Genomic DNA, 27,283 nt, shown 5'->3' with positions numbered 1-27,283 from the left:
GCAGTGCTGTTTCTTCAACAGAAGAGACAGATAATCTGCTTTCCACCTGGGAGGAATGGGTGGAGTCAGTAGCCTGGTGACCCGCTACCCGTAGAGCCAGGCCACACCTGACTGCCACAGACAGTTGTTTGTCCCCGACTCTCCCTCCCCAGACTTTCATCTTGAGCATTGTTTCTCAGTCAACAGAACCCACTCTTATGGGAAATGTCACATGTACTGTACAACTGTGACCTCTATGCTATCTGCAGGGCCGGGCCACACTTGACTCCCACAGACTTCTATGTTTATCTCAGTCATTCTCCCTGGACCCTTACCTTGAGCATTGTTTCTCAGTCAACAGAACTATCTTTATGGAAGGGATAATGTGTACTTTGTAAAGAGTTTCAATATAAACATGTCTTAAGTTTTGTTGTACACACAGGATTGAGTTAATTATCATCAGAAAACTTTTTTTTCCAAAAGTGTGCTGTGCTTAAATATAGCTACAATAAATGTTCTAGAAGCTTGAACCAACATTGACTACTGAGTGGTGTTGAACTGGATTTCCTTCTTGGCTCACATAGATCATTACTCTGCTGGCTGTGGAGTTTTCAGAGACTCCCCATAATCAATCTGTCTGTCTGTCTGTCTATCATTTACCAATCTATCATCTACCTATCACCTAACATTCATCTACCATCTATCTATCCATCATCAACCAATCTGTCTACCTACCTATCATCTATATATCTATCTACAACATACCAACGGGGTACTCAACATGTCACTCTCTTCCCTTCATTGGTGGCAGACAGGGATATTCAGTATCAACAAGCCTTGAGAAGCTTCAGAGGGAAAGCCGGCACAGAGGGCAGAGGCAGAGTGGAATGGGGGCCATCTGTGACCCCTTTCTGCTGGGGGTTGGTTTATCGCCCATGCTTCTCAAACCACGTACCTAGGAGCTCAGGTTTGCTTGTAAGGAAGAGAAGGAGTCTGGGGCTGAAGACCCAGGGATCGATCGGGTTTTGAGATCCTAAGAACAGGACCAACCTGTTTAAACACAGGGATCCTATATAAAATTGGTTTGAAAAGGAATCAGGCTGAAATAAACAAATTGGGATCTAAAAATGGCACAGCCAGAGTCCGGATGGCCACTTCCAACACAAAGCTCCTGTACCATGGATAGAAGCTTCTTCGCTGCTTTAAAGAGGGGATAGTGCATAATCCCAAACCATGGGCAAAAAGAGAGGAAGAGGATGACATGCTTTTGCTCAATGGGAACAGGGAAGGTCAATGAAGATGAAGGACAGCGGGAGACATGGTGTGGATGACTTCCTTGATTCCTTCCTTGTTCCTGGCAAGGACTGAGACAGTTCTTTTTCTCTCTTGAGTGCATGGGCTGAATACTGTAGAGGAAGCTTTCTGAGGCCCAGAATATCTCTATACAAACACACACACACACACACACATGCATGCATTCATGTACACACGTACACACACACACACACACACACACACACACACACACACACACACACACACACTGCAGCTGCAGCGATGTCTGCACGTGTCTCCTGGCACTTACCTTCTTTAGCTCCTCTTGGACACCCTGGCTGTTCTCCTCACAAGAGAGGCTTTCCTTCGGGTTCTTGGGTTCAGTCTTGGGCTCGGACTCCTGGTCCTCCCCAGAAGAAGTCTCCTTTTCGCTCATTTTCATGGCTAATTCGTACAATCTGTTTCTCAGCTTCTCCTCTGTAGAGTCTGTGCTGGTCCGGGAATTCTGAGCCTCGATGCTGATGTCTGTCTCTGACATGTTGTCTGACACCTGTGTGGAACCAGATCAGGAGATAAAGGTTCCTCTGAGGAGTAGGCTGCGGCTGTCCACAACAACCCCCAAGTGGAGGAAGCCCAGGGCAGCGACAACTTTCCCTGCTTGATTTCCACTTTGCTTAGGCTTTCTTTAACATATTCAACACTTAGGTAAAGAGTTTAGGTAGATGAGCATCCCACTTAGAATAGTGCTTGAATCTATGATTTTGTGTATGTGGGTGGGTTGTATGTGAACCACGGATAACCTTAGCTATTGCTCCTTAGTGTCTTAGTCACTGTCCTATTGTTGTGAAGAGAACCATGATCAAAGCAACTCTTATAAAAGAAGGCATTTAATTGGGTTTAGATTACAATTTCAGAGGCTCAATCTGTTATCATCATGGCAGGAAGCATGGCAGTGTGCATGCAGGTGCTGGAGAAGCAGGTGAGGGCTGCATCCTGAGCAGCAAGCAGAGAGAGTGTGTGAGAGCCTGGGCCTTGAATAGGCTTGAGTATTTGAAACCTCAAAGCCTACTCTCAGTGACACACATCCTCTAACAAGGCTCTGAATCCTTCTAATCATTTCAAATATCGCCACTCCCTGGGGACTAAGCATTCAAGTATGTTAGCCCATAGGGGCCATTCTTATTCAAACCACCACACTTAGTTACAGCTTACCCTGTTCGTTTCTGAGACAGGACCTCTCTCAAGTGCTTGGAGCTCCACAGGTCTCTACTTTATTCCCTTCCCTGAGACTTCTATTCTGAGATTTGGAATTCCCTGCCTGTGCACCTCTGCCCTGGGTTGGCTCTGACTACCTCCCTGGGTCCAATTCTCACTTGCCTGGAGCTCACCAAGTAGGCAAGCCCCAGGGACCCAACTGTCTGGCCCCAGAACACCAGGACTCCAGGCATGCACTCATACCTGGCTTCTTTCTGGCTTTTTCTTCCTTTTTTTTAAAAAAATCCTGGGGTTGAACTCAGATCCTCCTACCTACTGTAAGGCAAGCGCTGTATCAGCTGAGCCATCTCCCCAGCCCCAAATTCATTCTTTTTCATTCTCAGGTCTCTTGTGCTCCCAAACTGGCAGCAGTCAGGCTGGGCAAGCTTGCCTGGTTTTCCCACCAGCCACCTCCTGGCAGAGGAGACCAAAACCTTCCTCATGGATTCAAGGTGCCTTTAGGTACAAAGAGGATGGTATACAGGGGAAGCAGTGAAGGGACCCTGCAGAGGACAGTGTGTAGGGACCTGCATGTCTCATAAATAGACAGGGAAGGTTTCCCTGCAGAAGAAATGCTTGAGCTGGAACTTCAAGTGCTGCCATCACCCAGCTCAAAAGAAAAAAAACAGGATGAGTATTCCAGAACTGATGGGGCAGGGTCCGTGCGCATGTGTGAGCCACATTGTCATACCCCAGTAACTATACCCCCATTAGTTAAATACCACACCTCCTGGTCCTGCTTTCTACTTGGTGATTATATGTTAAACTCCTTCTATGAATGTGACTCTTACAGGTGGGGATGGGGTGAGGTGGGGTAGGGGGTGGGGACCCCAGGAGGCCATGAAGATTGTGGCTCTTACTGTGTTCTTGGTTTTTGGTTGTGTAGATGTGTACTGAAATGTCCATTCTCTCTAAATGTCCACCCTCTCCCCCCAAAAGCTTAGGGGATATCATGGAAGAGGGGGGAGAAGAATGTAAGCCTGGGTGAGGAGGAGGGATGTGGAACCCCATCTTCTGAACGTGGCATGACCACTGCACTCGTGAGCCTGTGACCACTGCACTCGTCCACTGCACTCGTGAGCCTGTGACCACTGCACTTGTGAGCCTGTGACCACTGCACTCGTGAGCCTGTGACCACTGCACTCGTGAGCCTGTGACCACTGCACTCGTGAGCCTGTGACCACTGCACTCGTGAGCCTGTGACCACTGCACTCGTGAGCCTGTGACCACTGCACTCGTGAGCCTGTGGAACGCCATCTTCTGGACATGGCATGACCACTGCACTCAGGAACCCACTGCAGCTGTGGTTACCTGCACAAAAGCAAGTCAACAAGACAAGCCAGCACTGCAGCAGGAAGCACTAATGGAACTCTGGATTAAAACAGGGGTGGGGTGGGGAGAGGATTCAGGGTGGGAGGGGAATGTGCAGGGAGGTATCCAGGAGAGTGGGAGGGAGGAGTTGAGGGTGGTTAGGATTGAGATACAATGTATACATGTATGAGATTGTCAAAGAATAATATAGATATTCTGAAGGGTTGAAATGTCCCTATATCGGTAACATAGCATGCCATCTGGGTCTCATGGGCTCATTTTAGTCTTTTGACGTCCCTTGGGGAGTCATTCTATCTATTTTTAAGGCTTGGTATTTCACAGCTCTCATTCTCTCTAAAGAACAAAGGGAAAATTTACTTATTTTTCAAATGGAATCAAACACACTCTATTTTGTAATCACAACACAGTCACTGGGCATTTTACAAACCTAAGATCTGCAACAGGATCTTTGTAATCTTTTTCTTATCTTGAAACATGTTCTATTCTCTATCCACCACAGTTACTTACCATCACTTTTCACCCATTATTTCTGATGGAGCAAAAATAGACTAAAATAGTAAACTGAAGGAGAGTAGAATCTGCTAAAATAGACCAAGTTAACAAACAGGAGAATGGAGTCGCCCAGCAGGGTGACTCACTCACGAGAGTCATCCCATTCTGCCTTTTGATGAACATAGCCGGGAATTCAATTTTTTTCCATCAGAGCAAAGAGAACACTGATGGGGACAGAAGAAGAGCTCTCCACAGTTGCCAGACAGCTCAGAAGAGGGACCCGGAATGGAGGGAGCCTGGCAACGGTGAGGGAGTGGAGAGCCACCCGGACCCTGGCAACGGTGAGGGAGTGGAGAGTTGCCTGAACCCTGATAACAGAGGCAGAGCAGTACGGCTAAGGAAGACCTGTGGTTTTCCTCAGTCAGTTGTCTTAGGTGCACTTTCTCAGACTCAAGCACTGATGGGTGAACATTACCAACAATATTAATAAAGCTCAAAAAGTAGATATTGTATTTCTTCCCAGTCTCCTAACAGGAAGGGCCTCACCCCTCAGCACGGTGCAGTGTGGACCAGACAACTGGTTCTTGTTTTGTGGCGTGCATGCCCGTCAGACTGCTCTAGCCTTTGCGATGTCTGTGCATCAGTTCTACTCGGTACAGCCTGTAACCAGATAATCTAAGGCAGATGTCTACATGAGGATGTTTACAACAAAACCTATGAAACAGAAATTCTGAAACATTGACTCAAAAGAAAGAGGAACCATTGAGATGCCCATTTGTTTCATAGTCCTGAGTGAGAATCAGCCCTGAGGATCCCGTGAGATGACCGACGCTCTGTGGGCACTAGGTAAGGAAGAGTTCCTTTGCCTGGGATGTGAGAATAGCTGGGAGGAATGCGCTCTGAGCAGGCTTAGGGAAGATGAGAATATTTCCATATGTAAGTATGGGGTCAAACACTACTCATGAGGAAGCAGAAAGACTCAGAAGATCTGAGGTGTAGAGAATGGCTTGATGTCATTAGAAGAATAAGGCTCAGAATAAGAGAGTAGAGAGCTTGGAGCAAAGGAGAAAATATGTCTGAGCCAGAATGTAGAGTTAAACAGCAGTTGAAGGCATGGAGCTCTACCCAGCAAAACATTCTTCCGCTGCTTATACCATGAAGCACTCCTTTACAGGGCTGAAAAAGTTACCACGGTTCATGTCTGCTTACCACATGAAAATACAAGAATTAGTTAATGATGATTTGGGCCCACATTCAGCAAAGATGGATTGAGTGCCTACTGTGTGCTGAATCCTGTACTGGCCATTGGGATGTAAAGGTACAGAGTGCCACCATGCCTGCCCCAGGGAGCTTACAACATGTGCCACTCAGGTGAGGGTTTGATGGGACTCAGGACAGCCCTGGCCTGACTGGTGGAGATGGACAGATGATGTCAGCAGAAGGAAGCTTAAAGAATGCAGTCCAAGGGGCTGCGGAGACCGCTCGGTCTGCAAAATGCTTGCTGCACAAATATGGAGACCTGGATTTGACCCCAGAGCCATGTAAAGCCAGGCTGTGCATGCCTGTGCTCCTGGTGCCGGAGAGGTGGAGACAGACAGAGCCCTGGGGCCCTGTGGCTATGAAGACTGTTCTCCACTCAGTCAAGGGGGAGATGGCTTCTACAGAATTCATGGGTTCTCGAAAGGGTCCACCATCACTCCCCCACTTTCTGCCTAAGATCAACCCTAGTGTCAAGACGGCCCACGCACAAGGATTAAGAAGGGGGTGATTCAATGGGATCTCACTTCCTAGACATGTTCTTGCCATCATCTTGTTCCAAAAGGTAAGTATGGAAAATCCTATGCCCAATGTTTTTGTGGTGGTGGGGGCTCGGCAAATACGGAGTTCCATTCATCCTCTGTGGAAGGCGTCTGGTCACACCAGCTTTACCAGGACCCCCCTTATCCATTTTCTGAACTACCCCATCTCACCCCCATTTCCCTTTTCTTATTATTAGATTTCATTTTTTGTGTTTTCTATGAACAACATAGTAAATACAGGAATATTTATCTGTTATTAGATATACAAAGATTACTAGCTGCTCATATGGTAAGATTCTTTTGCATTTATTTATTGTGTGTATATGTAGGCATGTGGGCATTCACATGTCTCAGCACACATGTGAGATCAGAGGACCCTGTGGGAGTCAGTTTCCCCATTCCACATCTAGGTTCTGGGGATCCAACTCAGGTCATCAGGCTTGGCAGCAAGCACCTTTACCTGCTGAGCTATTTTGTAGGTGAAAGATTCTTAACACATTTTTAGAGAATAATTAGGACCTAGAATGCTGGATGGAACCAAATTTGCCCCAAGAAAACAGCCTCACAAATGAGTACAACCAAAAATAAATCATTGCAGGAAGCTAAGTGACCCTCAAGTTCCCATCAGTGCAACTCACCAGCCAGCTTCCATGTTAAAATGGGGTTTGGCAAACAGCCTTACACAACCTTGCCAAATCATCTTCCCAAACTGTGGGCAGACCCACAAAAGGATGGCACTCTACCGTGCCAAAACGCAACAGAAATCAGCTTGTTTTCAGTAAAAGGAGAATTTCTCATAAAACACAAAACCCCTAAGAATGGGCAGGAAAACAGGCAGGTATATCCAGCTGTTCTCTTCCTTGTAAGTAGAATCATTTTTGGTTTCTTCTCTTCGGTACTCCACCAACCTCAACTCTTGGTTCAGAAATGGCAGATTAATGCATGCCACACAACAAATAAACAGCAATCAAACATAGCTGCGTCTTGTGCTTTGTCATCTGAGAATAAGCCTCGCTTTCAATTCCTTCATGTGCTACATAGAAATAAAATTAATCATGTGCCTATGTGTGGGTATGCATGTGGGTGCAGTGCCTGTGGTGGCCAGAGGAGGGCATTAGATTCTGTGGAGCTGGAGTTACAGGCATTTGAGAGCCATTTGAACCTGGGTCCTGTGCAAGAGCAATAAACACTCCTAACTGCTGAGCCTTGTCTCCAGGCTTGTGTCCAACCATTCTTAGAAGCTAACAGTGAACTCAACAAGTTAGCATACAAATGGGATTCAGTTCTTTCAGACAGGAGTCATGATCTAGAGAATCATATATAACAAATGCTAAGTCAACTCAAAATTAAGACATATATTAATGTGATTAACAACATGAATAGATTATAGAAGATAACTGGCCAGGCATGGGGCCTCACACTTAGAATCACAGCACTTGGGTGCTAAGGCTGAAGGACTGCTCTGAGTTAAGGTCAGCCTGGGCCACAGTGGGTTCCAGGCCACCTGGGCTCCATGGTGAGAAGACCCTGTCTTACAAACCCAAACCAAACCCCATTCCTGATTACATCATTTAGGGCTCTAGGAAAGGCTTCTTGGTTTTGATAAGAGCTGCTCAACTGGAAGCAAGCGGTTGACCCGACTGTGAGCCCCTGGAGTGGCAGACCCCACTGTGAACCCCTGGAGCGGCAGACCTCACTGTGAACCCCTGGAGTGGCAGACCCCACTGTGAACCCCTGGAGCGGCAGACCCCACTGTGAACCCCTGGAGTGGCAGACCCTACTGTGAACCCCTGGAGCAGCAGACCCCACTGTGAACCACTGGGGCGGGTCACCAAGGACAAGAAGATCCCAGATTCTGTTACTTCACAGTGAGCAAGGACTATCACCACTGCAACAAGACAGGAGAAAGGAATGAGTGTAAAGATGGAAAGGAAAAGACTGAAGTGTGGCTGGGCTGGGCGGAGTGGTCTACAATCCCAGCTACTTAGGAGACTGAAGGCAGAGAGTGAGTTCAAGGCCCACCTGAACAACTTAATGAGGGTCTGTCTCAAAACGGAGGAGTTCCTAGGAGAAAGAGGAGGAGGGGGAAGAGAAGGAGAGGGAGATAGCTCTGTGGTGGAGCACTTGCTAGTATGAATGAGTTCATTATTGTAGATAATTAGAATAGCTAAGAACTCCACATGAATAACTAGCAGAATTAACAAAAGAGCCATTAGAGTACTAGGTTATAAAGCATAAAGTCAGTACCGTTCTACAATAGGAGCTAATCTGAACATGTAACAGATAAAGAAATTCTCACTTACAGCATCATTAAAATGTAAATTAGACATTACTTAACAAGAAAAGTATGAGGGCTTTGAACAAAAGTATAAAAACTTTACAAGTGCCACACAATCCTGGATGGAAAAGCTCAATATTACAGAGACATAAATTATTCCTAAGTGTACGCATATATTCAGCGCAATCCAATAAAACTTTTTTTTTTCAAATTGAACAGATTTTAAGAAACTAATTATATGAGTAAAGAGTTGAGAGATGCCAAGAGAGTTTTAGAAAATGATGTAAGTATCAACCAAAACAAGACAGGGTGGGAAGGGGCTGAGACACACACACACACACACACACACACACACACACACACACACACGCACACGCACATGCACACGCACACACACATGCACACGCATACAAACAACTATCCACCAGACAGCAACATGTACCGTAAGGAATTTGAAAACAGTAGGATTTGTACAAGAAGTGAACAAGAAAACAGATGAATGGTAATAAAATAACTTCATGCCTATTGAAGAAGGCACCTGATGTCAGCAGACACATGGGGGATGACGTAAGAATGATTTGGAAACAAAGGAGTAATTTGAAAATAAGTCGGGCTCTTACTTCACACTCAGAAAAGTAAAGTCTACATGAGCCAAACAGATCAATGCAAAAAAACAAAATTGTACAGCATCATGAAAAAGGCAGAAAAAATGTATAAGCTTGAGAATTTATGTCATTAAATAATAAAACAATAAAGAAGACAAATAGCAGGGTCTCAGGTAGCCCAGGCTGGCCTTGAACTCAACTTACTATGTAGTTGAGATGATCTTGCACCCAATTACCAACTGCTGGGATCACAGGCATGTGTCAACATGCCTCTTTAGTGTGGTGCTGGGGACAGAACCCAGTTCCTAAAGCAAGCTATGCTAGTACTCTGCCAAGTGAGCCACGCGCCCAGCCCCAACCACACTGTTATTAGACAAAAAACAACTTCTTTGTAAAATGTACTTAAGCCGGGTGTGGTGGTGCACACCTTTAATCTCAGCATTTGGGAGGCAGAAGCAGGAGGATCTCTATGGATTTGAAGCCAACCTGGTCTACACAGTGAGTTCCAGACCAGCCAACGCCATATATTGAGACCCTGTCTCAAAACACCAAAATAAAAGATAAATAGCTGAGTAAGATGACAGATAAAACATATAAATGCATTTTTCACATTAACAAAAATGTGAACAGTTTTAAAATCTGGGAAGAAACATCTCAGTGGAAACTATGCAAATGTTAACTAAAAAGATTTTTTTCTCACATAGACTTGGCAGAAACTGAACAGACTAACAGTGACATTGTTGATGACATGTGCAAAACATACCCACCCATACACTGTCATGACTATGTAAACAGCTAGGAGGTCTGAGAGCTTAATTTGACAAGTCTTTAAATTTGTACGGCGACATTCCGTGTGACTGTCTGAAGCCCAGAAGCATGGACCAAATCTTTAAATGTCCATCGCTTTGGGAAAGGATGAACCAGTGGCATCCTGAGTGGGGTTTGGAAGCCACTTGGCCCCTTGAAAAAGTTTGTTATCAGCACCATTGCTTCGAATCGTCCGTGAACGGCAGGAGGTGCCCACACAGAGCCGGATTTGAGGACCGGAGAGGTGGCTCAGTGATTAAGAGCGCTTATTGCTCTTGAAGAGGACGAGAATCTGGTTCCCAACACCCACGTCTGGACATTGCATTCACAATTAATTACAAGCCTAAACTCACAGACACACACACACCTAATTAAAAAGACCATTACAATCTTCCCCAAAGACTGACTTTTAATGCGTTTATTGCTGTTTTTGTGTAACAGGGTCTCCCACTGGCCTGGGGCTGCTATGTAGGCGGGGCTGCTTCCAGCAAGCCCCATAGATATGAAGTCTCTGTCCCCAGCACAGGGATTGCAAGTCTGCACCACCAGGCCTAGGTTTTTGCATGTGTTCTGGGGACGAGACTCGGCCCTTGCGCTTGCCAACTAACCACCGCCCCACTCCTGGTTTCTAACTTTCTACAGTGTATTCCTTCTTGCCTGCATTCTGGGTGGCTGATCCTCTGCTCTTTACACTATCTTACTGAAATCTTTTGCACACAGAACGCCCAGACTGTTTGTTGTGTGCCAACCCCTCTGTACTACTTACGGTTGGGAATTAGGGAGTCACGGAAGAAGACGGGCAACATGATGCCAAGCACAGACAGACTTGCTGAGTTAGATTTAAGTGTACTGTAAGCATATGAACACACAAAAATGGCTGTGCTGGACAGTTTGATGTCAACTTGACACAAGCCAAAGTCATCTGAGAGAAGGCAACCCCAACTGAGAAAATGCCTCCATAAGATCAGGCTGTAGGCAAGTCTGTAAGGCATTTTCTTAATTAGTGATTGATGGGAGAGGGCCCAGCCCATTGTAGGTGGTGCCATCCCTAGGCTGGTGGTCCTGGGTTCTATAAGAAAGCAGGCTGAGCAAGTCAGTAAACAGTGCCCCTCCATGGTCTCTGCATCAGCTCCTGTCTTCAGGTTCCTGCCCCTCTGAGTTCCTGTCCTGACTTCCTTCCGTGATGCACGGTGATGTGGAAGTGGAAGGTAAATAAACCCTTTCCTCCCCAAGTTGCTTTGATCATGGTGTTTCACCACAGCTTTAGAAAACCTAAAAAAATGACCTCACACAAAATACACCCATGGTCATTTTGGGGATATACCATTGAGCTAGATTTTATTTTATTTAATTTTTAATTTATGTGTATGTGTGTGACTGTCTGTATGTGCACCATTTGTGTGCAGGCGCCCCTGGTGCTCAGAAAGAGGACGTCAGACCCCTGGAACTGCAGTTATAGGCACCTGTGAGCTGCCATGTGTGTGATGGAACCGAATCCAGGTCCTCTTGAAGAGCAGCGAGTGCTCTGAACTGTCAAGCCATCTCTTCATCCTGTTTGTTTTCTGAAATGGGGGAGGGGTCTCATTATCTAGCCCAGGCTAGATTGGAACTCAATATGTAGTGCAGGCTAGTCTCTAATACATGATTCTCCTGCCATGCCTTTGGAGCACTGGAATTATAGGCATGTGCTACCATGCCTGGCAGGAAATGCCATTAGTATGGTTTAATATTTGTATATTATAGTACATTCATTTGCTTTGTCTTATATTATTTATATATGTCTAAAGTAACAGTTTAAATGTGTAATTTTTATTTTATTTCATTCCCGGAGCCGGGGTGGGGGTGGAATGAGAACTGTCCTGTGAAGGAAACTAAAGGTTTGGACACCTCTGGCAGTGTAGCAGCATCCCCACCTAGTGGGAATGAGAGGGTACTGCTACTTGCTCAAGGGGAGGATAGACAGGGAGTGTACCAGCATCTTCTGGATGGCTTCTCCCTACTTGGTTCTGGCCTGCTTGGTTTTATTTTGTCAACTTGACACAGGCTAGAGTCAGCTGGGAAGAGGGAATTTCAGTTGAGAAAAGTCTCTCTAGCTTGGCCTGTGGGCAAAGCTGTGGTGCATTTTTTTATTGATGATGATGTGGGGGACCCAGCTCACTGCACCACCCTGGGGCCAGTGGTCCTGGGTTGTATAGAAAGCATGCTGAGCAAGCCGTGAGGAGCCAGCCAGTAAGCAGCTCCCCTCCATGGCCTCCGCTTGCTCCATCTGAGTTCCTGCCCAGGCTTTCCTCAGGGATGAAGTGTGACCTGAGAGCTGTGAGCTGACACCTCCTACCCCAAGTTGCTTTTGGTCATGGTGTTTCATCACAGCAATAGGAACCCCAATGAAGGCAGGTGACTTTCAAAGACTGATGCTTGGACGTGAGTTTGAAGCCACTTTGTAGTAAAGAGGAAGCCTCAGGCACCCTGTTTTGAATCATGCAATGATAAGGAATGTTCCTTGGATATATATGTTGCCTTGGTTTTTCCTTATTTTTTAAGAAGGTAATAATTGACTAGTTTGTGTGTTTATGTGTATAAGAACACGTAGAGGCCAGAGATTAACCTCAGATATCCTTCCTCAGGAACCATCCACCTTGTTTTTGAGACAGGGTTCCTCACCGGTAGGGGCTCACCACGAAGGCCAGGCTGGCCAGGTGGCGACTGCGAGGATTCTCCTGTCTCTGCCTCCCCAGTACTGAGATGGCGAGTGTGCCACCATGCTTGGCTTTTTACGTAGGTGGGGACTGAACTCGGGTCTTCAAGCTTACACAGCACGTCCATGACCCACGGAGCCGTCTCCTGAGCCCTGCTTTGGCCTTCTCTTGTGCTCACTCTCTCGTCTTCCTGTCTACTATGAACTGAAGAAGCCCCTCTACCACCCGCCTCTGCCATTCAACGTGCTCTGCTCAAGCGCAGGAGACACACTCACGACAGGAGCCTCCAGAACTGTGAGCCCAAATGAAAACTCCCTCGGGATTGTTTCAGGCATTTGTTCACAGTGACAAGAAAGCCTAAGACAAGGACACAGAGGGTTGATGTGACCGGGCTCGGGGTCACTCAGCTGCTTGGCAGCAAGGTCAATAGGGTCTTAGATAGTAGATCCCAAACCCGGGCTCTCTAGGCCACCACATGTGGAGAAGGGTCATCCTACTTCCAAAGCGCGCGCGTGTGTGTGTGTGTGTGTGTGTGTGTGTGTGTGTGTGTGTGTGTGTTTTTGTGTGTGTGTGTGTTTGTGTGTTTGCAGGTGAACGTGTCTTACCTGAGGTGTGTACAGACCCTGCGGATGGGCACCAGGTGAAGACAGCCCTCTGTTTGGCTCCTCTGGGTCCACTCGGGCCCTTCTCCACCTCCTGGCCCTGCGTTCTGCAGTGTGGAGGGCCTCTTCCGGATCACTACTGTCTGAAGTCTCTCCACTGGCTGTCTGGGGGTTGAAATTTACATCCAGCTCTCCCTGGAGGCGAATCTTCTCTGCTGTGGGGTTCTTGGGGGCCTTCCTCTGCAGCCAGGACAGCCTAGCTCGGCGTCCAGCTTCCCGAGATGAGCTAGTGGAGGAAGTCTCTGAATCGGAGCCCATGGCTTCAGGGTTTGAGGGAGAGGTGGCTAAGAGACCTTGGCCAGAACACTGAGGCTGTGCAGGCTGAGGCTGGGATTGCTTGGGCCTGCTCTGGGACAGTGGGCGCAGCTTACTCAAGACCTCACTGTAGTCAAAGTCTTCCTCGCTGTCAGAACCTATCTCGTCATAGGCAGATGTCACACTGGACGCCACCTCCAGGGCCTGAAAGGTCCCACTCTTCGGTTTGGCCAGCAGGCGGTTTGGGGGCCGTATACCATCATCCTTCAAGGCCATCCAGTTCCCATCAGGACTCTGTAAAACTGGGGCCAGATCTGTAGGTGAGAGGAGAGAGAGAAACCAGAGGAGGTCCATTATCGCTGTAGGAACAATCTGGGCAGCATGTCCTCTCCCATGACTGGTCCCTGTGAGTTTGTGGAGCAACTGCCTTTAGGAAGAGCAGGAGTACACACCCAACTCACAGGAGGTTGAGTGCTCAGCCATAGATGGGTATCATCAACATCAACTTCTCCCACCCAAGGCTCAGGGAACATCATGGAAGTGTGGTCGGAAAGACTGTGAGATGGAGAACGGGGAGGAGAGCTGCGGAATGCTGACGTACAGACATGGCGTGGCTGTGGTCCACAGCGACCCACAGCTGTGGTTACCTGCGTGAGACCCGCACAGTATCAAGTCCGTCATCGTCCCAGCGCGGGTGGGGGAGGGGCCCCACCCCGGGAGGGGCCCCACCCCTAGCCCAGGAGCTATGGGCAGCTGATGGATGCAGAGGGAGGCAGAGCCGCTTGTCTTTGGAGATGTGGACCCTGGTAGTTGCTGATGCCCCAGGACTGACTGACCTCAGGATGATGATGATATGGTATAAAATTGGAGGAAATTGGGTTGAGAGGTCCTGGGGGTAGTTGGAAGGAGGTACTGAGAGTGGATATAATCAAAATGCATCTTATACATACATAAAAATTTTAAAGGGTAGAAATACTATTAAAACAAAAAGAGTTCTCAGGGATCCCCGGGGCCTCACAGATGGAGTGAGACATAGAGGCATGATCCCTCTTCAGGCCTCCTGAGAGCTGCCCACACTGGCCGGCAGAAGGGAGGGAGAGAGCCACAGCAGCCTGCCTAAGTTCTTGTTCCCTGACATGGGCCCTGGATTTCTCTCTTAGGTCCTCAGTTTCCCCTCGCTGATGAGGCATAATTCTACGTCCTGCCCCGAGGACTTTCACAGCTGTCAGCCCTACAGCCTCACTGGATGGGCACAGAAGTCTGGGATTTACTTAACCCAGGGCTTTGGAGCGGACTTGAGGCTGAATGTGACTGGTGTTTCTTGTTTCAGAGGCTGGAATGAAAACGAGGCAGCAGAGAGGCAGCTCTCCCCTTGCCTCCTTTCTCAACTCCATGGCAGCCCTGGGACCACTATAAGGCAAAGTCCAAGGGAGGCTGGAGCCCCTGAGCTGCTCCCTACAGACCCAAGTCACCTGGGATGACTGAGGGCTGGGCCTCCAGGCCTCACCCACATGCAAGGAGCGTAGGAGAATGTTTGCTGCCCCGTGTCCAGAAGTTCCTTTGGGAGCTGCTAGTTCCTCAGGCACAGCAGTTGCTGTGAGGGGCCGCTTCCCTCCAGTGGTGGGCAAAGCAGGCTGAGAGCTTTGAAGGGGCTGTTCTTCAGCTTGTACCTGGATGTTAGCTTCTGGACCAGGGCTATAGATCTGTCTAAGACTTCAAGACAAGGGCCCGATTCGAACTACATGAATGATACAGGCTTTCTAATCATATTGCTGCTCCATGGAATAGTGGTCTCCACAGACCGTTGTCATTGCCTGCCCACTGTAGAACTCCAGCCCGGAGGAAAGCAGGTGCTGGTGGAATGTGTGTTTTCAATCCAGTGTCCCAGTTCCACACCAACTGTCTACTGCAACTCACCCTGGCAGAACACTGGATTCTCTTTCCTCTGAAAAACTAGGCTTTCTCACACATGAGGACACTGGACCCCTACCACAGGAAGATGTGACCTGGGGGCCTCCTGGAAGCCTCAGCCCAGGTGCTTGGCCCTCCTCCTGCCACTCCCTACTCTACTGTCCATCCCTGCCACACCCTGTGGCCACCTCCAGGCCCTCTATTCCCAGAGTCTGTTTTCAAGGCCCTGGCCTCCCAGGCTGGCTTTCCATCCTCTGCCTTGTGTTCTGGCCGACCATGCACATGGCTCACTAAGCAGCCTCCCGATGACAAGGCCTGAGGCAGGACCTGGATCCCAGCCACCTTCTTGTCCAAGAAGTAAATTAGCCTGCTCTGCCCTGGGGACAGGGTTCACAGTGGAAAGAACAGAGGTCTCCAAGTCAGGGCACGAAGAGGTCAAAGCCAGGCAGCAGCTGTAGGGGTCTCAGACTCCCCACTTCTCTCACTGATGAAAAAGGACAGTTAACAGCTCCCTGAGTTGTCATGAGGAAGACAGCAGGAACTGCTTATACCATGCTTGCTCAGAGCAGAAGATTCATGTGTGTGTGCGCGCACGTGTGTGTTTGCGTGCATGTGCATGTTCACCGCATGTATGTGGGTGTACATGCATGTGGAGCCCTGCAGGTGGTCTTCCAATTAAGTGGCTCTTCCTCCTTTTTCTTTGAGGCGGGGTCCCCCAGTCAAACCAGAGCTCACTGATACGCTCCTCTGCCACGCCAGCTTTGTCTGGGGACTCCATCTCTGCCTTCTGGAGCTGGAATTACAGGCGGCTGTCACGCCCACCAGGCATTTACGAGGGTTCTGGGGATCTGACCTCCCCTCTTCACGCTTGTGCGGCAGGTTTTTTAACCAAGCCACCTCCCAGCCTTCCACCTCAGTTTCCAAGACAGGATCTCCCGCTGAAGCTGCATCTCACTGATCCACCTCAACTGGCTGGTCAGAAACCCCAGGGATCCCTGTCTCCTTCAAAAAATTATTTAATCTCTACTTACACATATGTGTGCATGCCTGCTAAGTTTACACCAAGTATGTAGGCGCCCGTGGGGCCAGAGGGCGTCTGATCTACTGGAGCTGGAGTTATGAGCAGTTTTGAGTCACCTGATATGTGTGCTGGGAACAAGAGCCAGGCACTCCGCAAGAACAGTCAGCACTGAGCTGTCTCTCCAGCCCATGCCTGATTTTTTTTTTTTTTTTAGATGTGGGATCTGGGGAATTGAACTCAGGACCTCATGCTTGCACAGCAAACATTTTACCACCAGAGCTACCCCCCAGCCTAAGATGGATTCTCCGTAGCTCCTTTTCTCACACCCATGTGTAAACAGGGATGCTGTAGTGAAGGGTAAATCCAAGGGCTTGGAGCTGGAGAGATGGCTCAGTGGTTAAGAGCGCTGGCTGCTCTTCTGGAGAACCCACGTTCAATTCCTAGTACCCACACTGTGGCTCACAATAGTTTGTTATCCCAGTTTCAGGGAATCTGATGCCCTCTTTGTATGTATATGTGCCCTCGACATATACATACAAAACATCAAAAATAACAAATAAGTGACGTCAGAGAAGAGAATTTAGAAAAAACCTGGGGTTCAGGCTGGACCCTGGATGCAACGCTACTAGCAGAAGGCTCAGGTCAGAGAGTACCCCCGTCTGTTTCCCGGCTTGCCAGCGGGGTTAGAGGGACCCCCCATTGTTGTCTGTGGGACATCATGACATGGAATATGAAGCCCATAGAGCTGGATACAGTGAGCACACTCAGCTTTTCTCATCTATCGAGTTGATTATAGAAGTGGACTTTAACACCAGATCATGGACCCGTACCGACCCACTCCACAGTTATGCATATAGAAAGCAGGTGTGCATGCTGTTGGCATTATTCAGTGTTGCATGTCCCCTTTGTGAAGTAAAGTGGTCTCCATCAGTGCCGGGAGTGCAGGCTGAGTGGCCAGGGGAGCCAGGGTGCTCAGACACTCCACAAAGCTCCGCAGAGCCAGCAAAGGGCAGCACCGACTTTCCCACAGCAGACCCTGTGCTCTCTCTCTATGCACAACTGTAGCTGGCACCCTGTCAGAGCACTCCATCGGAACTTCTGGCTGCCAGCATTCCAGTTCTTCAGTTGAATCATAACCTAGGTTCAAGATCCATGTTATGTGTCCTGGGCTAAGGCTTGAATGCCTGGGAATTGCCCCCTTCTGGGAGATCATAACGGGGAGGCTTGTGGGCTAAGTACCCACCTTCCTTGCCCGATTGGCAGGTAACTCTTTTATGTGAGTTTAAGGGCTTCCCGGGGAGTAGCTCCACAGTTCCAGCCACCTCAGTGATAAGCACCTGGATCATAAGTCATCTGCTGCCTTTCCTTTCTCATCTCATCTCTGTCTGTCCTCGTGTGTTTTCTGGGCTCAAGTCCCAAATGAATCATGAGCCCCAGATCCACCCATCAGCTACTCAATCCATCAATTACTCTACCCATCAGCTACTCCACCCATCAGCTACTCTACCCATCAGCTACCCACCCATCAGCTACTCAATCCATCAATTACTCTACCCATCAGCTACTCCACCCATCAGCTACTCTACCCATCAGCTACTCACCCATCAGCTACTCAATCCATCAATTACTCTACCCATCAATTACTCCACCCATCAGCTACTCTACCCATCAGCTACTCCACCCATCAGCTACTCTATCCATCAATTACTCTACCCATCAGCTACTCCACCCATCAGCTACTCTATCCATCAATTACTCTACCCATCAGCTACTCCACCCATCAGCTACCCACCAAGCACTAGAGGGTTAACAGGGAAGTGATCTCTCACAGGAAATCATCAGACTAACAGATATTAAGCATTTCTGAGTCTTTGTAGGCTTTTAGTTAGTTATAGAGGGGAGATGGCAGCTAAAAGTCTTTAAAAGTTTACTTTTGGGTGGGCACTTTGCTGTTAAGTATCTTTGCTATTCAGGGAAGGGATCTGGGTCTGGGCTACAACACAGGTTGAGGACACCACTAACAGCTGCTTCATGGGACAACATATTGGCCCATCTTCTGCTGCATGTATGTGTTTACTATATGAGGAGCAGACCTGTGCTGGAGGGCACAAAATCCCCAAGTGTGGGGCTTCATGGCCCCTGGCTTCTATTTACATGGCCACAACCATTGCGTGAGAGCTTAGGAAAGTAACTGAGTCCAAGTAAGACTTAACAGCTTTATCTAAAGGACCATGCGTTACAGATGTCAATGTGAGTTGTATCCCCTAAGGGAGAGGCAGAACATTCTAGAAGTAAACAGAAAGAACAATAGGGCAAGCAAACCAAAGTGCCATCCCTTAGGACAGGCAAGCTAACTGCCTCTCAGGGACCCTTTTATGGACGGACAGACAGACAGACAGACAGACAGACACACACACACACACACACACACACACACACACACACGCACAGAAGAGCTGAAAGACCATTCAACAGCTGGTAAGACTGTACTTGTGAAACCCATGTGGAGCCAGGGAGTGGTGGCATCCATCTGTAATCTCAGCAATGAGAAGTGGAGGCAGAAGGATCAGATGTTCAAGGCCATTTTTGGCTATTGGGAGTCGGGGGCCAGCCTGGGCTCCATGGGGTCTTGCCTCAAAAAAAAAAAACAAAACAAACAAACAACAAAAACCCCATTACTTGTTCCGTCCAATCCGTCCAAGCTCTTCCAGCTGGGCAGAGCAGACTCCTCCCGCAGACGCTGGCCACGGTCCCTGGGCCACTTCGGTGCAGCCTCTGCTGAACAGGTCTTCAGAGCATCTTCTGTAGTGAAGGAGAATGCAGACTGGGAACGCTGTGGAAAGAGGGATATGTGAGCTTCAGGCACAGCCCCAGGATGAGGACCTTCAGCTCAAGGGTGAACAACCACAGTGAGGCTGTTTTCCTCAGCAAGGATTAGGAGCTGCAGACCAACACAGGTGTTTGTTTTGAACACAGTAGGCTTAGGAGAGAGGACATTTCACATAACCACTGAAAGCATCCATGAGGACAGGGGACTTGGGATCCTGGAGTCCTCCCGGCCGGTTGTGGTGACACCCCCACACCCTCCTATCCCAGTGACAAATGCTCTTTTTGCCCCTCCCACCACAGGAGAGAGTAAAAGGAGTGCTCCCTCAGAGATGTGTGAGCAGGATGTGGCAGATCTGGAGCTGAACTCGAGAGTCACTGTCCCTATGTCGGAATACGTCATTTCTGCCACAGCCTTGACCCACAATCTGGAACCCCCTCTTCCTCTGTGCTCACTTTAGGGCAAGTGACAGCTTCACAAATGGGCTAGGGGGACGGCTCCGTCAGAGAAGTGCTTGCTTTGTAAGCATGAAAACCCACGCTCACTGAACAGCCAGGGATGGCCAAGGGTGGTGGTGACACCTTTAATTCCAGCACTGGGAGGCGGAGATAGCCAGGTCCCTGGGACTTGCTGGCCAGCAAGTCTAGCCCACCTGGTGAGCACCAGGCTAGCAAAGGACCCTGTATCAAAAGACAACATGGACAGCTTCTGAGGAACGACACCCAAGGCAGTCAGTCCTCTGCACACATACCTGCACACAGTCATGTACGTACACACACACACACACACACACACACACACACACACACACACACACACCCCTACCTACTTCTGTTTGGAAAAGAACAGACGGAAAAGCCCATGGCTAGGTTTGGGGAAGGAGTGGTGTTCTTGGTGACCTTAGCCCCAAAGGACTCTCACTCAGTTTGAGAAAAGGCTCCACGCCCAGCCTGCTCAGGGGCTCTCAGATCTGGGGCCCATGGCTTACTGCTGGGGATATGGTACAAGCCAATGTGGGCTTAGGGTCACATACAAACACACAAAAAAAATCTCTAATCCTCCCTAAGAAGACCTGGAGGGCCATGTAAGAAAGGCTTGGAAATGGGAGCTGGGAAAATAGGAAGAGACATATCCATCCTGGGCAGCAAGGCCACATGTCACATGGTATGTAGTCACACTTCATCCCAGGATGTAGGAGGTACATCCCTGTCACTAGAATCTGGAACGATTCTGATGGGGTGGTCCAGGACTTATCTGTGATTTTGCTAAATCCTTGACAGGAGTCCTGAGTCACTGCAATGAACACTTGTTCCAGCAGGTGGCAGCGCTTGCATGCCTACCAGGAAGTGCTGGGATTATCTGAGTAGTTGACTTTCTCATTACTGACTCTTTGCCTCTTGTGGCCCTGCTTGTCTTCCCTTACCCACATAAGGATCTGTGGAAGAAGCGACGGTGGAGAGAACTGGAAGAAACAGCTTGGAGAGAGCTGGGAGGGCCTGGGGAGGCCTGGGCCCACGGCTCACGAATGTTCACGTTAGTGAGACCGAGCAGACGGAGAGATTTGAGCCTTCAGACAACCACGGCCTCTTCACTCTGTAGGCAGTAGTCAATGAGTGGTCAAGGTCATCTCCTCCTGCACCTGGGACGCTGGGGGCGTTTAACTATGCAAAGGCTCTTTTTCCTCAATGTAAGGCTCTCAAGCCTGCACTAGTGTAAGCAAGGACGTCCTCCATGAGCTGGGGAGGGTGGCTCTGTTGGTAGAGGGCTTGCCTTACAAGTACAAAGGCCTGAGTTTGATTCCCAGAACTCACATTTAAAAGCTGGACACAGTGGAGCACACTTAAAATCCCAGCATTGGGATGGCGGAGACAGAAGGGTTCCTCTGGGGCTGGCAGCTGGCTTAGCTGAATTGGTGAATTCCAGACCAGAGGCAGGCCCCATCTCAAAAGATCAAGGTAGACTGTGTGTGGGGAATGACACCTGAGGTTGACCTCTGACCTCCACACACACAGGTGCACACACACATGGAGCCTATGGGCATCTTTATTTTCCCTAATTTGGCCTCTCTGTAAAACCTCCTCAGCAACCTGCACTCCCTCAGTTTCTGGCTCTCCCCTGTACCCCACCTGCTCCTCCTCCACACTCCTTGTTCTCCACTAGGACCCAGAAAGCACACTCAAATGCAGATGGCAAAATGTGCCTTCCCCTTTTCTGTGGGAGAATGGCTCTGACCCACAGGTGTGCAGAACGTGTGTGGGGCAGCAGTGCTGCGCCGACTCACCCAGAGGGTGGCATGTGCTCGGTGTCGTCCTGGAGGGGCCGTGGTCCCCTCATCCTCGGCCTGCACACCGCCACTCCGGGGCCGTGGCCACTCTGGCCCCTCTTCCTCTGCTTGTGGCTCAGCTTTGCTCTTCTGCTTCCTTATAATCTGGGGAAACGGGGACACGTCACTGAATAGGCTTCTGGAGGCTAAGTGCTGGACGGGGGGTCATCTGTGGGATGCTTTTCCAGCCACCCAGGAACTCAGCTCCAACAGCTTGTTTCAGATCTACCTCGTGTTGAAAGGGCACATACAGCCACGCTGACCTTCAGCTCCTGTTGCTGACAAGTACTACCGCCCTTCTCCATCTGCAGGGGAGCGGTCCTGGGGATCAGCCTCCCTCATAGACACCCCACACCACTGACAGGGCTGGGGGAAAGTGCTTGCCATGCAAGAATTACAATCCGAGTTTGCTCCCCAGAACCCTTGTAAAAATGCCAGTGGCTGGGTGGTGGTTCACAGCTGTAATTCTAGCACCAGGGAGGCAGAAACAGGAGGATCCCTGAGGCTCACTGGCCAGCTGACTTGCCTAATCTATGGGTCCCAGGTCCCAGCAAGAGACCATATATCAAAAGTCAAGACGGATGGAGCTTGAGGAATGATGCCTGAGGTGGACATAACATGGTATAGTATTTGCTTAGAGGAACTACACATCTCCCCGTATACAGAAGGTTATCTTCAAATCACTTACAGCACCTGACATGATATATGTGTTATTAAAATAGTCGCTGGGTTTATTATTTGGGGAACAATAATGAAAAAAAAGTCTACATGTTAAGTAAAGATGTAGCCATCATAGGTGTAACTGTGGTACCAGGCGGGTGACACTCAAATGATAGGTTTAGGGAGGGACTAAGGCTTCGGAGACGGCGGAAGACCACATGGTTAAGCTTGCGTGCGTTTTGTCCATGTGGACTCAGCTTACTGCCTGGTACAGCAAGTGCCAGCTGTCCTTTTTGGAACCTTCTGGAATTGCTTTTCCCACACATGGATCCTTGGTTGACTGAACCTTTAGATAAGGAGCCCATGGCCATTGACGGCTGATCACAATGTTTTTAGATTTTCACAGTTTCTCTGTGTAAGTGACGGTCACTCCACATTAGACTCCGTGCTGAGGACTACAGGGTGATTCTGAGAGAGGCACATGGCGCTTCTCCCCATTTGATGGGTGAGAACGCAGGTCCAGAGCGATTCGTGTATCAGCTAAAGCTGCAGAGCACACAGGACCTGGTGCCTTTGGCTGTGGGTCTTGTCTTGAGGAGGCATCTGGAGGCTCAAGGAGTGGCAGATGCCCAGGTCCCTCTTTGCCCTCTGCTGTGCTGACACAGCCATGTGCATTTAGTGGGCCCACTGGTGCAGATTCCTCTGGGCCCCCAGCTTCTGCAGATGGAACAGCTGAGAAAGTGACCGAGCCAAGATGGAATTCTTCAGTGGGTATTTATTTGTTGGTGTGTGCACATGTGTGTGGAGGTCAGAAGTCAACCTTGGGTGGCCTCCTCAGTATCTCTTTTTTTTTTCCAGACAGGGTCTCATATTGAACCTGGATTTTGCCTACTGGGCTAGGCTGGCTGACCAGTGAACCCCAGGGATCCACATGCATTCCCGTGGGATGAAACGCACAAGCCACTCAGTGTGAGAAGTGAGCATTTTACTGAAGCGAGTGGTCTCCCAGCCCTCAGTGGCCTTTCAGACTGCAGAGTACCAAGGAGAAGGGCAACAGTGAATGAAAGGGCCTGCTGAGGCACAGATGTGGGCAACCAAGGCACTACTCCCATTTCCAGGGCGAGATGAGCTGCGTTTGCTTACTGGCTTTCAGGATTGCTGCAGGAGGACAGTGATGGCCTGGACTCTCCTCCATCCCCCCTGCAGGGTGGCCTGTGCTATTTCCTGTCTTCTAACACTCTGCATTGGACTCAAAGGGAGATCATTTGTTTGCTTAGCTCACAAGTCTCCAGCTGAAAAAGTGATGCACCCATCACTGTCCTTTGACCCATGATTGGATGAGACCTCTGGGCATCCTCAGGAGTGAGGTGTGTCCTTGCTGTGTGAATGGGGCTTGGGTCTCTGTGATTAAAAATGAAGGCTGAAAGCCGGGCGGTGGTGGCGCACGCCTTTAATCCCAGCACTCGGGAGGCAGAGCCAGGCGGATCTCTGTGAGTTCGAGGCCAGCCTGGACTACCAAGTGAGTTCCAGGAAAGGCGCAAAGCTACACAGAGAAACCCTGTCTCGAAAAACCAAAAAAAAAAAAAAAAATGAAGGCTGAAGTTTTTCAAGATTCCTTACCGACAGCCCCTTTCAGTGTCTCTAATGGTCTTCCCATGCATGGGAAATATACCCTCCCCCAGCCTCTGGCCTTGAGTTCTGCCAAGGGACTTGCTTCTTTGGAAGTACATGTGAGCGGGGCAAGGACAGCAGCCAGGGTGGGCTCCACAGCTTGCTTCCTTCTGCTCTCTTAACTCTGGACATGGCATTAGCAAATGTGTCCATTTCACGAGTTTGCTCTCCAGCTCTCCAGCCCTGGGCCTGGACGCTGTGGCCGTTTGAACTGTCCTACCCTCTCCAGGATGGTGGTAGCCAGTTCCTCAGTCAGCTCTTCCTTGTGGTCCCGCAGGTAGCTGGCCTCATTCTGTTTGTCCTGTGGGAGGAAGAGAATGGAGGGAACGTGGGGTCACTGTCTGGCAACAGTAAGGAGGGAGGCCATACAGCCTTACTCAAGGCTATAGTGACGTGGAGCCCTGGCCATCGGCACGCGCTCTTGACAGCCAGGATGCTCTCACTTGCGACCCCCCACCACAGGAAGGAGGCCCTACCAGGCTGTCCCCGTGGGATTCTGCCTTGGAAACAGCTTCCTCAATGGCTTCTTCTGCCACTCGTAGGGCGACAGCCAAAGTGTCCATCATGCTGTGTCCTAGGAAGGGGCAGAACACAGAACAGGTCACAATTGCCCCACGGGTTACTTTTCTGCTTACAGTCCTGGGGTTCCAGGACACACTTGAGCTGCTCAGGATAGAACACGAGCCCATTGTCCTCCTCATCCACCCCACCATCGCCTCTACCATCACCCGCATCCCGTGCCACACGGCTCTGAGTCTACCTCTCCTTCCTCTGCCTTCTGTATCCTGCTGGGTAACCAAGATGGTTCTGGGGGCCTGTCAGAAAATAATGTTCCCTTGTCCACATTCTCTGACAGCATACCTCCTCATCCCCATTCTGTATGCTCGAGTGGTGACATGGATAGATATCATTAAATGTCCCAAAGACACTGGGTTGTGAACATGGCTTGAAGCAAACACTGGGCCATAGACCAGTATCAGTAACAAGATGGTGTAGCAGGAATCTTAAAAGCTCTTATTAATTAAATCAAACCTGAGCCAGGTATTGGGGTAAACAAAGATCAGAGAACCAGAACAAGCCACAGCTACCTCACCTTGCTGGATCCTCAGCTGGTCTTGTTTCCTCAGACTGGAAGCCTCTGAGTCCTCATCCAGAATGAATCTCAGCTGAACTGTGCTGCTCGAAAGCCTAAAAGCTTAACCAGCCAAATGCTTAACCAGGCCAAATGCTTCTAGTTTCTGGTCTTCACGCCTTATATATCTTTCCTTTCTACGATTACTCCCTGAGATTAAAGGCTGCCTTCTGGGATTAAAGGCGTGTGTCACCATGCCTGGCCGTTTCCAATGTGGCCTTGAACTCACAGAGATCCAGAGGGATTTCTACCTCTGGAGTGCTAGGATTAAAGGTGTGAGTGCCACCATTTTCTAGCCTTTGTATCTAGTGGTTGTTCTGTCTCTGACCCCAGATAAGTTTATTAGGGTACACAATATTTTGGGGAACACAATACCATCACAAGATGGAATTGAGCACATGCTGGGACCCTGCTGAGAGGTTCACATCTGTAAACACTATGGTAATTCAGTGAGGTGCCCTGTGGTCACACTGCACAGGTGGATCTGGGATGCTCACACTGCCTAGGTAATTTGTGCAAGGTTACACAGGGAGTCAGTAGAGGGTCACTATTGGCATCCAATACTGCTGAGGAGTGAAATGAAGGCAAGACAACAGGATTTTAAAAACAGCACAGCAGGGTGTGTGTGTGTGTGTGTGTGTGTGTGTGTGTGTGTGTGTGTGTGTGTGTGTGTGTGTGTATGTACACGAAGAGGTCAGAGGCTGACTTCCAGAACTGTCCTCTATACACACTTTTTTTTTGTTTGAGACAGGACCTCTCACTACATCTGAACTCACTGATTTGACTGGAACAGGTAGCTAGTGAGGACCAGCATCCACCTGTCTCCACCTCTCCGGAAGTGGGATAGCAAGTGCACGCTGCTCTCTCTGCTCAGCTTTTCGTGTGTGATGGAGACTGAACTCAGAAATTCACACTGTGTGGCGAGCACTTCACCAACCGAGCCTGTGATAGTCATTTAGTGGACATGTTGCTATTTGTGGGAACAGTCTCTTCCTCCCACCCCCACCTCTCTGAAGTCTCGTTGTATTGACCATGCTGGTCTTCAATTCATAATCCTCCTGTCTCAGCCTCTGGAGCAGCTGGGGTTACAGACCTGTATGGCACCATCACTCACTGCCTCAGCCAAGCTGCGTCACTCTTTTCCTTTAATTTTATTCTCCTGATGCCATTTATAATCCAGTCCTGTGTTATTACACATGCCAATCTCCTGTGAGCTGCTGCAAGTTACTTGTGAAATGAGACAAAGTGTGAGCATATCTACTCATTCATCCATCACTCACCCAAGCTCTTTAGATTTCCAAAGGCATCAATGTGGCCAGAATGTGGCATTCAGAAAATATAATTCTCTAAAACAAACCCAGCCAAGGTCAAGGTGACTCAGGTAGAGGATGTGTGCTACAAGTCACAACGGACAGACCAACTGCACACCACGGTCTGGCTGACTGAGTGCACTTCCCTGTAAGTTTCAGTGAGAACCCATGAAGAGAACCTGTAAAGTTGTCACCACACCCAGGGCTCCCTGGAGATGGGTGCTCTATCTCCCACCTGGCCTTTCCAGGATACTCATCCTGGCAAAAGGACTGACGTTATTTTTAAAATATTAAAAAGTATTACATTTAAAATTGTAGTGTATGTGTGTGTGTTTTGTTTATGTGTGTGTCTGTCTGTTTCTCTCTTTCTGTGTCTGTCTGTCTCTATGTGCCATAGTGTATGTGTAGCAGTGAAAGGACAATTTGTGGGAGTCAGTTTTCTTCTACCATGTGGTCCCAGGATTGAACTCAGGTCATCAAACTTGGCTGTGGGCATCATTACCCGGTGCTGAACCATCTCACCAGCCCTGATGTATTGTTTTATTAGTAGTATATATTAATAGTACAAAATACTAGATTTTGTTGTGGCACGTATACAAGGTACTTTAGTCATATTTTACCCACCACTGCATTTTCACAGAACAGTTCTACACATTCTCAGCAAACATGACTGAGTAACCCCACTGCACTAGGTTCCAGGCTGGATTTTAGTGATGTCCTGGTAGACAGGCTGAGTCCATGAACTCAGGTATTTTTCAAGACAGTGGATAGACTAGGCATTCAACTGGAGATGTGTGTGATGGGGATGGTTACCAAGTCCCAGAAAGGCTTTAGATGCCATGCTATCATTCTTGGATGAGGGTGTTGGTATAAAATATAGACATTAGTAAATTACAGGAATAGTCTCACACAGGAAGCATATGTTCCTGGCTTGATTATTATCTTCCAGTTCCAGAGCTCTCGCTGGTCAATCACAACACGTCTATGATCACTA

General features: G+C 48.9%; 1 protein-coding gene across 4 annotated transcripts in view; it reads right to left on the bottom strand.

The window, feature by feature from the left end:
- The window catches only part of Myrip (myosin VIIA and Rab interacting protein), a 193,738-nt gene that overhangs the window by 31,816 nt on the left and 134,639 nt on the right, over window positions 1-27,283 (bottom strand). For all 4 annotated transcript variants that reach the window (XM_052724427.1, XM_052724450.1, XM_052724435.1 and 1 more), the window contains exons 6-11: window positions 24,324-24,421; window positions 24,068-24,148; window positions 21,475-21,621; window positions 19,046-19,199; window positions 13,123-13,748; window positions 1,565-1,804 (exon numbers count right to left, since the gene is read on the bottom strand). In XM_052724427.1, the coding sequence (XP_052580387.1) occupies window positions 1,565-1,804; window positions 13,123-13,748; window positions 19,046-19,199; window positions 21,475-21,621; window positions 24,068-24,148; window positions 24,324-24,421 (1,346 nt within the window). The remainder of the gene's footprint in view (window positions 1-1,564; window positions 1,805-13,122; window positions 13,749-19,045; window positions 19,200-21,474; window positions 21,622-24,067; window positions 24,149-24,323; window positions 24,422-27,283) is intronic.

Source organism: Peromyscus californicus, unplaced genomic scaffold, assembly GCF_007827085.1.
Source record: "Peromyscus californicus insignis strain IS unplaced genomic scaffold, ASM782708v3 Scaffold_11__1_contigs__length_118956290, whole genome shotgun sequence".
In the NCBI taxonomy this organism is placed as follows: domain Eukaryota; kingdom Metazoa; phylum Chordata; class Mammalia; order Rodentia; family Cricetidae; genus Peromyscus; species Peromyscus californicus.
The sequence above is the reverse complement of the archived record's forward strand: the minus strand, read 5'-3'. Positions and strand labels throughout refer to the sequence as shown.